The following is a 14,404-nucleotide window of genomic DNA, read 5'->3' on the forward strand; positions in this document are numbered from 1 at the left end:
TCTATACACTGTCAGCTATCAAATAAAGGTAAAAATACAGTTAAGAACAATTAAGAATCAATAACTCTTAAATGGACAGATTTCAACATAAAAAACATTAACTGCTCAAACCACTACTGCAGGTTCGTTGTTGTCTGAAAATTACGTCACCAGGACGGACACGTCACTCACTACTGATCAGTTAGGACAAAACTTGAACCCCACATCCCAAACAGAACTGCTAACATGAACACGAAGTCACTCAAAATGAATGAAGTGAAAATGGCAATTCAGTCCGATTATTGTTAGGCTGGTATTGGCCATGTGTATGTGCACACACACAGAATGTGTATATGTGTATATATGTATATGTGTGTGTACATGCATATGTAAGCACACATGCAGTATCTGTATGTGTGCATATACTGTACAATTTATTTGTACATGCACACATGTGTGACTATATCTGAATGTACATGCTTATCTATGCATACATATGTGTGTGTGAAATACTGTGTAGTATGTGTAATATGACAATCTGGGGGTCTCGCGCCATGGGCGGTCTTGGGGCGCACAACAAGGAACTAAATAAATGTTTGACAAAAACAGGCAGAACCTCCACATTTTCAGTAAATAATTTTCTCGTGTTTCCTTCTCACACAAACTCAATGTCACAGACACACACTCACACACCTCTCCAAAACCGTGTGTAATGTTACACACAGCTGTCACAGCGTTGATACCTTTATTTATTAATTCACCGGGATTTAACTGGAGATTTAACTGTTACCTGACCTTGTGTGCTTTTCTGACACAGGTGAGCTGTTCAGAAAGATTCAGCTTATACAATGACATCATTTGTAGAATAGCAGTAAATCTCCAAACCCCATGTTTTATTACTTTGTTTTCGGGATTTAAAAAGACAATTGAAGAACTTGAAAAAGGACGTAAGACATAAATATAGGCTACATCAGCTGCTTGTTCACTGTCAGTCGCATTTTCTGTGCTGCTTCTCACCTTTCAATATTTAAACATGAAAATACATTTTATAATACAGATAAATAGTAAACAATTAGCTTAATTTTGTGATATATTATCGTATTCAGGGGGTCCTAAGAGTTAATTAGGAAGTCAGAGACCCCCTGAGACCCCCCCATATTTTGCACACTGATGTACATGCATGCATACATACAGTATGTGTATGTATGTATAGATGCGAATGTGTATTTATACATATATGATAATGTGCACAAATGTGTTTCAGCATGACTGGCGTCTTTGCAGATAGAGTGCTTGGCTGTATTTGGGAGGGTGTGCTCTGAATTGAGGGAAGCCTATTAGAGGGGAGAGGGTCTGCAACATTTTAATCTCTAACACCCATCTATGTCTCTTTCTACTGCAGGGGGTTACGACATATAAAGCTCTTCTTCAAACTGCAGGCCGGCGGTAGTCAGCCTGGAATAAAGGCTTTTTGCTCGGGGTGTGGACAAATCCTGATGCGGGCAGAGGAAGGAATGGAGGGAAAGGGGGGCGGGAGGGGGGGGTAGTGGGGCTGGCGGAGGAAGATGGGAGGAAGAGCATGGCAGTAGTTTTGGCCTGAAAGCCAGGACGCCTCGGCCAAATCTTTCTATGAATAAAAGAAGAGCACAGAGAGGAGGATAAAGAGAGAAAGACAGGATGAGAGGGAAAGGCGCAGAGTGAAAAGAGCGAGAAAAAGGAGGGATAGACTGTCAGGGGCACACTTAACAAGAGAGAGGAAATGTGTGTGTGTGTGTGTGTGTGTGTGTGTGTGTGTGTGTGTGTGTGTGTGTGTGTGTGTGCGCAAGCCAGCTGCAAATCTCAGTGGTTGTGGGACACTTCCAAGATAAGACCCATCTGCCAGGGTGATTTCATTAATAATACAAGCTCTTTGTACAGGGCACTCAATCTCACTCTCTCCTTCTTTCTCTTGCTTTGCTACACACACACTCCGCCCAGGGAGGAGAGGAGAGCCTCTGCCATCTCCACACTCCCAGTGGTAGCATGGAGTCGAGCCCATTACAGCTGAGTTGTTGGTTCGTCCATATGTAGGAAAGCTCTCAAGGGGTCACCTCTCAACATGTTAGCTGATAGAGGGAAGGATGGAGGGATGGAGGAGGAGAAGGAGGAGGAGGAGGAGGAGGAGGAGCGGACTAGCCCACCTCTTCAAACCCCTACCGTGATGAGAGCTCTGAGTGCTCAGCGAGGGGTTCCACTCTCATGATTCCACTCACAGCCACTAAACAACACACACACCGCCTAAGAAACACACACACCCACACTATGAAATATTCTGCAGACCACTCCACCCCACAAGCGTTCTATTTATTTACAGAATAAATGTCATCCTGGCTCACATCTGCCAATGCTGACAGTCCCCTCTCCCATTTCGTTTTCTCTGTCTAAACCATCCCGTCTACTGTACGCCACGTATCAAACAGACTTCTCGTATTCACACAACAACAAAGTTAACATCTGTGGCAAAAACAAGCACTTGCTCATATGTGTGTTTCAGATTACTTGCAATGTAAACTACACCTTTGCTCAGGTCTGCAGGTAGAACCTCAGAATCATAGAGACTTCACTATCTCACAACTTACCCATATCTTACCCCTTTTCATGGGTACAATTGCCCCCAAGAATTGCATTGCAGCCATTGCAGGCAGTTCGCGGATCAACTTTTGGTAACTATTACTCATTTGGACAGCAAAATTTATATAAAAAAAAAAAATAGGGCCCAGGTTTCAAATGACCAGAATTTCCCGTTAACACAAAAAATGACAAAAAGTCAGTCAAGCTTTGAATTTTTGTTTGACACATTTTTATATGTATGTATATATTCATCTTTAACGCCAAATCTTCTGAACTGAGTGTCGAGTGACGGATGGTGACCGAACGTACCTTTGTCACTGGCTTATAATCATAATACAATAACTCTGTTGCTGTAGATGGTGGTGGCTATTAACCTTATGAACAGTTTAGTTCAAAACTAGAGCCGAAGTGAATGAAACTCATCAACCAGCCCCAAAATAAACAGCGGAAATATATATGATCATTTTTAAGTTGATATGTGCAAACAATAAGAAATCTAATTTACAAGGGCAACATTACAGCAGCTTTAATAACATGATTGTAAACACTTGTGCATTTGGATGCTGATGTTATCGCTAAACTTTGCATTAAACATTGTATAAACTTTAAAGAAAGTCAATCCAAGTAAAAATATATAATTATTATGGTACTGTAGCAGTACATGTTTATGTGTGTGTGTGTTTGTGTGTGTGTGTCCTTGTCCCCCGACTATGAAATTGGGCCTACTGTCACCCATCTGATTGACTTCTAGCTATTCTTAGCCATGACAATTTGTAAAATTGACAAAGGTTGTTACAACACAAGTCGCTGGAGGGCAGAGACGCAGAGTTGGCTCAACTGCCCGGGAGGGAGGCTCACTCAGCCCCTCCAACACATAAACATAAAAACACCCACAGACGCACACACTCATGACATGCAAAAATAAATAAATCTAAACAAAAGTACTCGCTCACACTGAAAAGGTAAAGATGCATACAAAAAAAATACACACACACACACACACACACACACACACACACAAGGGCACCCACATGTACACACACACCCCTACCCCTGCATCATCTGTGTGTCCTTGAGTCTGGGTATCATTTGTTTGACCCCCCTCTGTTACTCTTTCACTTCTTTTGCCACATATCATTTTTCTCTCCACCTGACGCACCTCTGGATGCTCCTGAATGCCAAACTGGGCAGACTGATTGATTGCATGTGCCAATGTGTGTGTGTGTTTGTGTGCCTGTGATTATAGTTTATGTTATGTGTCCTGCTGTGGCCCCATACTCCCTCCCTCCTCCCTTCCTTCCCCCGCTCTCTCTCTCTCTCTCTCTTTCTGTCCCTGTCTATGTGTCTCTGTCACAGCAGCAGTGGCACATTGAGGGCACAGCGTTCCGGCTGGTCAACCTGATGTGGCGTGGATTAACATGGCATGGAGGATCTCAGGCCAGAGGAGGTCAGCCAGAGCCCGTCTGCATCAGCTACCATCACCGCAACACAGCAGAGCAGACAGGGACGCCAACACTGACTGCCGGTCTGAATGTCCAGTTTAAATGTTTAACAGCACCCTGTTTAATCCAAGATCAACTTGCACTTAACTGGTTCACAACACCTTCATCCAAAGTCTCTTCTTGGTGCCGTGAGTGGAACACAGAGCACTTATCTAACTAATTCACACTGAGCAACACGATCAACCCTCACTGGAAGTCCATTGATTTCCCATAGAGGAGAGCTAGCCAACAAGCCTCACATCAACAAACTTGCCAACCAAAATAAGTTGGCCACAACTGAACCTTTCATCAACTGTCAACAGCCAATCACATTTCCTTATTACTCAGCTGAAGTGATTTCATTCCAGGAACATTTTCTCCATCAGGAAAGTGCAAAATTGATGATACATTGAGTTAAGCCATCTCTATAAGTATTATAGTGGAATCCAAAGCCTCTTAAGATGCCATGAATGCAGACCTTGCCTTGACTTGTATTCCAATATTTAAACTATATAAATCCACCTCTTATATTTCTTGCGTCAATTTGTGATGCATAAATCCAAACGAGGGTGGAGATTAGGATAAATCATATATTGACATGGAGTAAATCCAAGTGTTTGATTTTCAGCATCACTCAGACGAGATTGTTTCACATTGAAAATACCCCAAATAAGATGCCGTCTAGAAGGTTTTTTTTGTTGCACTTTGGCTTCCAAAAACATCCTTCTTTTGCAAAACACTTTTACTGCTAGAGCTTCTAAAAGCTGGTGCTCCTAGAAATTACATTTATATATTACTCAACCGGAATGACCAAACTACTAATGTTCATTGGCAATGTTTGTTTCCTGTCTATGTTACATTCTTGTACCACAAGTAAGTCAAAGGAAGGTGGTCGCGGTATGTGGTAGGTGTATAAAGTGCAGGACTTTGACACCACTGAGTTAAAGTTAGGGGACAATCCCAAAGGCAAAATATGATCAAAAGTAAACTCATCCTGTCTCATGCTTCAAGACAACGCTGATTTAACCGAGACCAAGTACTTTGTGTTGCCTCAACATAAACATTAAACCCGTGAATCATGCTTTAGTTTAGTGTAGGGAAAATATGAAATATGTTGTCAATTAATGTTTCCTGAAATGTTTAGTGCGGATGTTTGCAGATACTAGCATTAAAAACCTTTCCTCATTATGTCGATGAAAACGTAATCTGGGTAGCATTATGTTTCTCTTATAATGTATTTGATGTTGCACAGAGTGGCAAAATGTACAGTTTCTCAAATATAAGTGCAAATAAAGCAAACTATAGAGCAACAACATATGTGTAAAAAAAAAGTGCCATTGTTATTACAAATGATGCTAAGAGTGACAAGTCAAGCTGTGCTTCTCTGTTTAAACATCCTACCTAATAAGACACTTACTGTAAAGTTATTCATTAAACAATATTCAAATTGAATTATTAGGTGGTTCAAATCTTTCAAGTTGCAGAGCACTAGATAGTGGCAACAGGGTGTTCATGCACTGTCCATTGTCAACAACATCAACTTAGTTGATCAATGTTGCTCACAGTATAAACAAAGGAAATTTAACGTTAGCTCAAGAAAGAAGCTGAATGAGACGCACAAACCTGCTAGTCCCTTGCTTGACCCTGTAATTTAAACATGACCTGTGTGTAAAAGCCACAAAAAACACACACACACATACATGGATTAAAGCATGTTCATGTGTGCACGGACAGATACACAAACAAAATAACACAAATCAACTCTAAATTTTCCCTAGTATGCATAGTGTACAAATAAGCGTGCGATGGATCCCTAATCTCTCTCTGGTGCTCTGTCTAGCGTGACGCACATGACATGGCGCAGGCCCCCTCTCTGTGTCACACAGACTTGACACATACATTACACATCAGCCTCCAAATAAACATACCATAAAGAACATGACAAGCATGGAACAGTGCAGGGTCCCACAGCTGGGGGGACTGGTGGCGCTCCAGTGATATTGACTGGTGTGATATTGTGACAGAGGAGGAGAGTAGCTTCAGCGAATCAATGGCTATACAGAGAATGGCTTGGATGTCCAGAGAAGCGTGTGTGAGGCTGCATGTTGGGGTCACAGTTCGTGGCGTTCAGAGTCACAGGCCGGGGCGGCACTTTGAAAGGCAGTGTGTGACATGTGCAATGATGTAAAAGATTGTTTGAGCGCCACTAATCTTTGTGACATCAAATCTGACATAAAATTGCTGTGGACTGCTGCAGTTGACATAGTCAGTGTGCATTATACTGCCAAAAGTATGTGGACCTATGGAGCTGGTTTTTATGGTTTGGGCCCTTTGTTCCAAATTTTGACAATAGTTAGCTTCCAACTTTGTGGCAACAGTTTGGGAAAGATCCTTTTACTTTCTTGTTTTAACACTGCGATGACATTAAAAAAGTGTTTTTCCCAGTTTGGTTTGGGAGAACCTGCCTGCATAGAGCCCTGACCTCAACCATATCAAGTCCAACCTTTGGGTCTGTGAGCCAGGCCTTATCGCCCATCATCAGTACCCAACCTCACAAAGGCTCTTGTGGCTGGAATGGGAGCACATCTCTGTAGCCAGGTTAAAAGATCTTGAGGAAAGCACTCCCAGAATAGTAGAGGCTGTAATAGCAGGCCATTCATTTCCATAGTTTTGGAATGAGATGTTCAGCAATCACATAAAGGTGTATTGTCTGGGTGTCCACATACTTTTGGCCATGTATTGTCTCTTATTACATAGGTTGCATGCTTTTACAAAGTAATCAGTGGCCCTTTTTTATTACCTTCATTCTCTTCATAAAATTGTGAACTGCCTGCTTTGTTTTTAAGTTAAAGAATTTATAAAAGTGACGTTCATTGTCACTTCTGTGTTTTTAGTTCGACTTGTCTACACCAGAAATAAGCCAAAACAGCATAGAGAAAACCTGATATAGTGCAACCTTTTAAAGCTCATGAAAAGGTGCAAAAACAATGTTTTAATGCATTTAGTAAAAGAAGATTTTGCTAGTTTGGACATGTACTTAGTCCACAAGTATAGTACACAATAGCACACAAGTTCAATTGTGATGGAGATTATTGTTTCCTGTGTGTTTTTCATGCTCTTTTGTCACTGATCACGTCCCTGTTAAGGGAAACAATTGTTGACTTCACCTCCTTTAGCTTCTTTGAGCAAATAATGACTTCTTGCAGCTACCAAGAGTCATCCTTAAACAGAAGAGTGCTGCAGCTCTTTTGTTGTTGCCATGCATGCTGGGAATTTCTCTCCATAGGGTGACACGGAGCCCCGACATGTTGTGTTGAAGAGATATTTTTAGTTTCTTAGTTACACTCTGCACAACAAGAAGACAGCCTCCACACACAAGCACACGCACACACACACACACATGCAGAGAGCCTGTGTGTGGTAAATTTAAGGTTAGTTAAAGGACATAACTCTGGAATAAACGCTTGTGTGCATGAAGGTGTCGTCTGATGTTTTCTTTCATCATTAATGTAGGCTGAGTTGTCAATACTCACAGGGAGGGATCATGGACGAGATCTTTGAGGTTGACGCCACTGCGGTCCTCTGCAAGGTTTCGAAAACAGCTGTCACTCACTGGATAGACAGAGACGGAAGAAAATGAAATTAGTACACAGATTGATCTGAAATGAAATGCATGAAGGGCTTTAGCACAAATTGCTATTGTTATATCAAACGATTATTTCCCACAAGTGTGAGTGATTACAAAGCAAAAGGTATCATGCCATCCAAAAACTGAAATGTTTTTCTTCCCCAAAATCCTGTACGTTCATGTCTGCTCCCTTCTGATTTTGCTAGACCAAGATTTAGTATTTTCTAATTTTCTAAACCGTGTCATGGTTAGCCACATCTAATTACACAAGGTGGGAGACTGAACTGATCTCCAGATAAATAAAATATACCAAAATGATCTTTCTTTGAACAGATGATGAAAACTAGATGAACAACATTGAAGAAGCTCCAATCCAAGCATCTGAGCTAATCTCTGAGTAGTTCTGTGCAGCTTTGGAAACGTGTCTGTATTCATTCTTACATTTTGATACAGATTTCACACCTGTAACTTGACAAAAAAAAAACAACAACAGCACCTTGGACATACAGTACAAGGCTTTTCCATTGTGTCTAAATTAGGGAGAATAGGATGCTCTAATTTGTTGGCCACTGTGTAAATAAAGCGACCAGTGACATCCCACCCCCCGACCTTCACCTTGCACACTTTTTGATCACACTGACCCTATGTGAAGCCACACCTTCATCGTCTCCAACCTCTCCTTCTAAAACCGTGGCGGCCCCTCGACTGCAGAGCAGGTGCGAGCCACATGAGTCATCATGGTGATCACAGACAGATAGAGTGACGGATGGAGTGAGACAGGGAGAAAGATGAGGGCACGGGGAGAGGAAAAATGAAAAAATAAAATAAAATAAAGCGAGAGGAGACAGAAAGAGACAGACGAGGAGGATGAAGAGAGGGACAAGGTGTTTTGTGATGTGACGGGGCCAAACGTGAACGGACACGCTCGGGTCTTAAAATAGATGAAAAACGAAGCACCGGAGGGTGATGGTGGTGGTGGTGCAGTGGATTTAATCCAAAAAACTTGACACGCTAGTTGTAGACAAGACTGGAAATGTCATGATGTTACTCCAATGAAGTGCCATGATCCATGAACGAGAGGAGGGGCGGAGGGATAGGGTGAGTGGATGGGTGAAGCAAGAATGGTGTAAAAAATGGAAGTGGGATGCCAAAAGGGGGGGTGCAACAGAGCTGGAGATGGGAAAGGATGGAGGGATGTTGGTGAGATTGAGGTGGAGAAGAGGGGATGAAACGGATGTAGGGATTTTTTTAAAGAGAGAAAGAGGGGGAAGGGGGATGAGGAGAAAAGCAGTGCCGATGGGGCAGCGCTGTGGAGACAGAGGTAAACAGAGGGTGCAGGACGTTGCTCTGGGCTCTGGCAAATAAATGGGAGAGTGCTGACATTTGCACACCGAGCCAGCTCAGAAAGAGAGAAAGAGAGGGAGAAACAAGAGAGACAGAAAGACTGCGGGAGGGAGGGGAGAGGAGGCGAGACACAGCGAGAAAAAGGTTGAGGGAGGAGAGAGAAAGGGAGCAAGCACATGGAATACACACCACCCTGGCTTTAAAGGGGCACTGCTGCATAAGTGCATGTGTGCGTGTGTGTTTGTGTGTATATGTGTGTGAAGAGGGAACTTCCTTCAAGACTGCAGTATTCTTTACACACACACACACACACTCACACTCTCTCACACACACACACACACACACACACACACACACACACACACACACACACACACACACACAGCCCTCCTCAGTCTTTCTCTCCCAGCTACCCCTTGATCTAAAAATAGCCGTTCCACTCTCCTACAAGAGGCAGCAACCATTCTGAACCAATCAACACGCTCTGTCAAAGGCATCGGTACCCACCACCCCTCTATGTGTGTGTGTGTGTGTGTGCACGCACATGTGTATGTGTGTGTGTGTGCATGTGTGCAACAAGGGGAACTCCTGACTGAAGGTAATAAAACTGCCCCTCCCTTCTGCACCAGTTAGTAGAAATGGTGGGAAAGCGACTCCTTCTACAAAACAATGGCAGGGAAAAGAATCAGAAAGCATGAGGGAGAGAAGGGGGGAAACAAAAAGAGGGAGAGAAGGAGTGAGAGTGGAGGAGAGGGAGATCTGGCTGCAGTTGAAACAGGCTTCAAAGGAATATTAATGTGATCCTGTGCAAGAGCTGAAGACAGGGGAAGAGAAGGGGGAAGAGGGAGGGAGGATGGAGGAAGAAGAGTGAGAAGGGAGGGGAAAAAAGGTGCGCAAGAATTCATGACGCTGCTCCCTGCAACCTCCTAAGCTCCGCACCCGCACCTTTCTCCAGGTGAATGTGCAGGTTAGCTTGCATCGCCTGCCCCCAAGCATGGCTGTGCACTGCGTCATCTCCGGTGTCCGTCCTAAAACACCGCAATGTAGGAGAAACCATGGGCTTACTCATCACGACAGACATCCACTTATCTTTGCTTTCAACCCTCCAACTAGTTCAGAGTCAAACCTGATCCCTGAGGAGCCACTCTAGTCCTAGGTCATGGCGAAAGTGAGGAGGATGCAATATAGTGACCCCGTCCCAACCCAGAGGGCGCTATTCCCCACGGTGCATACAATACACAGCAAGCTAAAGGTTAATGCTTCTGCATGGCTGGACAACCACTAGAAGACAGACAGCTACGGCCAGACAGACAGCTGTCAGAGCTGAGACTGGTTCATAATCTAGACTACCAGTATATCATCCTGCTATTCTGTGGTCAAACATCTGAAGACAAGTAGAGGCTCATATCATGCTTATGCAATTCCTATCATCTGATTTTAATATGATGTAGCTGAAATCTCTCGAAAAAGCCAGTAATTGGATCTTAAGTATTCTTGATCGAACTACTGTTTCTAAGGTCAAGAATGAACACGCTCATAATAATATTAATACCTCAAGGAAGATGTCTGGAACCGTCCTGTTTTCTGCTGTTAAAAATGCATGTATAACAATGCAGGCTTACGTTTCTGCTGTATATTACGCAGCAACCACATGCCATGAATTAAATTAATGTTTTGTCAAACGAGTTGAATTGTGTTTGGGTCACGTCACAAATTGCTTTCTAAGCCTTAACTGGAGCTATCCATATCTGGGCAACCCATACAACAGGTGGACAAAGCTGCTCTATTAGAACTAGCAATGAAAAGTTAGACTCCAACCTCTCACGTCCCACCACTGAGCAAAGGATTTCCTCAAGCATGACCACATTGTTCAGCTGTAGCATTAACTCAGAGATGCCAACATTTCTATAAGGACTAACTCATTGAACTAACTCGTCATTTACAGAGCCGTAACAAATTGGAATAGTTTACCTTAATATTATATATTAATCTAATAAAGATAAATCCTCCTTTAAAAAGAATGTGCAGAGGCATTTACTGGCATGCAGATGACTGAACAGTAGGAGGTGTAACTCTGTGCTAGTATCTAAGTGTATGTACAGTGTTGGTTGGTTTTAATGTATTAATGGATACTGTATGTAATTTCATGTATATTAATGCAATTAATGTTCATCATGTAATGTGTATTGTATGACAGGTGTGGACCAAAGGAAGACTAGCTGATTACTATGGCAGGTAATGTGAATCCTTTAAACAAACAAATAAACAGATGTCCGTACACTGTATTCATCCATATGGGCATCTCTGAAATTGTAATAATCTAATATCCATTTTCTGGTGCCCATGCCTGTATTGACCCCCATCATCTCATATTTGCCTCCACCTGTGAGTGTGTGTGAGTGCAGAAGCCTGGATGTCCCCAGGCTACAGCAGTGGGAGGAGAGCAGGAGGCCTGAGCTTCAGAAGCATTACGCAGGGCAACACCGCTCACACATGGGACCTCGACGTGCACGCCCCAACACAAACACTCATGCACGCTCTTAAAGGGTTAATCACTAAGCCATAGCAGAGCAGGAAAGATCAGGACACAGGGGAGGACATCAAGAGACCACAGAGAAGAGAACTGATCAGGGATGAAAAAATGTCAATACAGAGTGAAAATGAATGGAAAAACGCAGAAGGAATTATTGCTTAATGGGAAGAAAAGATATATATTTATATATAGCAAAAGTATGTTGAATGTATGTCCATTCAGACAAAAGGAAGAAGGTATGTGTGACACAATTTTATGTTAATTTCCAAGCACAAATTGTGTTGTTGCATCAGAATGACATTCATCCACTTCATTTGTTCCAGTAATTAAAGTAATTAGCCTACAGGTAGCTATGTTAGGTAGCTCTTTCTGTGATACAGGTAACTCGATTGGACAGGATGCTGTCAATAACCTTCTTGACATCAGGACCTTCCATCACAGTTAATGTCGAAGTACCTCTACTGCAATCTACTACACCTGTTTCACTCGTACCACCATGAGACTTCAAACTTTCAGAAGTAGTAGAGAGCAAAAGTTGTAACATTTTGGGATCGAGGAGTGAAGGGGGGGGTGTGTCTCCTTTTTTTCATTTCATTACTTTATGTACTGCTTTATGTACTGCTGGGTAGCTTAACCTATGATAATATATCGTAACCTATTAGTTGAGGTATATTTTGTATTAATAATCTAAATCTGCAAAGTAACTCAAGCTGTGTGATAAATGCAGTGGAGTAGAAGTATAAAGTAGCATAAAATGGAAATACGTAAGTAAAGTACCTCAAAATTGTACTTAAGTACAGTACTTGAGTAAATGTACTTAGTTACATTCCACCACTGGAGCTGGGACACAGCTACAGTATGTCTAACAAGTAGGACAGATGCTGTCTGTCTGTCTAGTACAACAGTAACAGTCTATCTGTGAAACTGATCAAAGGTCAGCAAGCAGACTAGGTTTGGCCTGTCTGTGATAAAGGTAAAGTTAGCACACAGGCTAGTTGTCTTCCTCTCCTACAGATATGCTAGGTTAGCCAGTAGGCTAGGTGTCCATCTGTAATACAGTAGTTTAGATAGCTAGCATGGCTATATATGTTAGCCACTTGCAGAGGGGATTCATAAACTGCTACTATGTTCCACTCAATCATTTCCAGGACATAAAGCAGTCAGCCCTCATTATCTCCCTGGGATCCCACACTAATGGGGTTTTCCCTTATAGCAGGTCCTCACACACACACACACACACACACACACACACACACACACACACACACACACACACAGTCAGATTTACACACAAATATAGACAAATTTCACACAACAAACATAGACAGTCTCATACACTTATTTCAGGTACATGAACACACCTATGCACACACACACACACACACACACACACACACACACACCCTTGGACACCTTGCCATGGATCAGCAATTTTACACATCTTGCACTACAAATCACAGAGCAAGACAGAGCGCCTAGAGTTGCTTGTGCCAAAGTCTGCTTCCAGTCCAATTATGACAGTGCTTATCTATCATTATGGCACTGTACCCTGCCGCTCCTCAAAGAAAAATACAGAAATCTGGCTGTCTTGGGTGTTTTGGATATTATGTGAAGTTCCAGGCAAGAAATGAACGTCCATTTCTCTAAAACTGTCAACTATGCATGCTTCAACATGCTTTGCCAGTTAAAATGTAGATCATCCTGTCTAAAGTGCTCAATTCATTTTGTCCAAAAAAGAAAGGATGAATACATCTATACATGTGCAGAAAAATCTGCAAATCCGCCAGTGGAGGGATGGCTGAGCATCGCCTTCATCGTCTGAGCAGCCCTCTTGGCATCTCCATTGTTTCCTGTTCTTTATCCGCTAACAGCAGTGCCAATGGCCCTCCAGCCCTGGAGAAGCTACTATGGAGGTCAAACACTGGATTGGGCTGACATCTGCTGGTGGGAGGGACAACACCTCTGCACACCAATAAGCCTCAACTGAAGTGATATCACTGCCTCCTGTCTCCTATTTTACTGGCTTGTTCTGTGTCAAATGGAAACACTGGGCCCCAGGCCTCGGATTAAATGGGCTTAATGATGAATAGAGGTATGGACCCGCCTCCAGATTGTAATGGGGTGGGGTAGACATCTGACTAGGGGGCTTTCAGTACTACAACCCCCTCCTAGCCAGAAGAGGAGAGGAGAGGAGCAGTGGTGCACAAATACCAGCATCTTCATTCCATGGCAGGGTAAATTTCCAAATTAATAAAGGCTTCACGGTGCTGGGTAAAATATAGTAACAGCAATAACAGCAGATAACCTAATCTAATATAAGCCCACTGTATCTTAGCAACCTTGTTAATTCTGAGAGGAGCAGTGGGGTAAGCAGCAGAAGCACAGCATCCATCATCAAAGACACACCCAGCAGCAACACACACATACACACACACACACACACACACACACACACACACACACTAATTACTCACAAACTCTCAAACCCACGACACCACGCACATGCACATGCTATCTTACCATTAGCCACTATCTCAATCACACTGTGATGCAGATGAATGCATACACATGTGCAGGGCTACACACTCAGGCACATACACACAGATCCTCAGGCTTACTGTAAGCAGCCGGGAGAATGGAGGGGGTGTGGAGCGGAACAATGGGATCCTAATCGTCGGGCTGCATTTCAAAGCCTCTCCCCTCTACAACACTGTTTCTAGATAAGATTTGAAACTGCTATTTATATCCGCGGGGAAAGGAGCCAACCAGCAGCTTGATTTTAATTTATTTGAAGTCAGATCTAAATTGGGGTAGAGTTACATAATGCAA

The 14,404-nt window shown here is 42.8% G+C and overlaps 1 protein-coding gene across 2 annotated transcripts in view; it reads right to left on the reverse strand.

Annotated features, from left to right (window-relative positions):
* Positions 1-14,404, reverse strand: part of gphnb (gephyrin b) — an 89,310-nt gene that overhangs the window by 56,537 nt on the left and 18,369 nt on the right. For both annotated transcript variants that reach the window (XM_070925392.1, XM_070925391.1), the window contains exon 2: positions 7,604-7,682. In XM_070925392.1, coding sequence (XP_070781493.1) covers positions 7,604-7,682 — 79 coding nt within the window. The remainder of the gene's footprint in view (positions 1-7,603; positions 7,683-14,404) is intronic.

Source organism: Enoplosus armatus, chromosome 19, assembly GCF_043641665.1.
Source record: "Enoplosus armatus isolate fEnoArm2 chromosome 19, fEnoArm2.hap1, whole genome shotgun sequence".
NCBI classification, from domain to species: Eukaryota; Metazoa; Chordata; class Actinopteri; order Centrarchiformes; family Enoplosidae; genus Enoplosus; species Enoplosus armatus.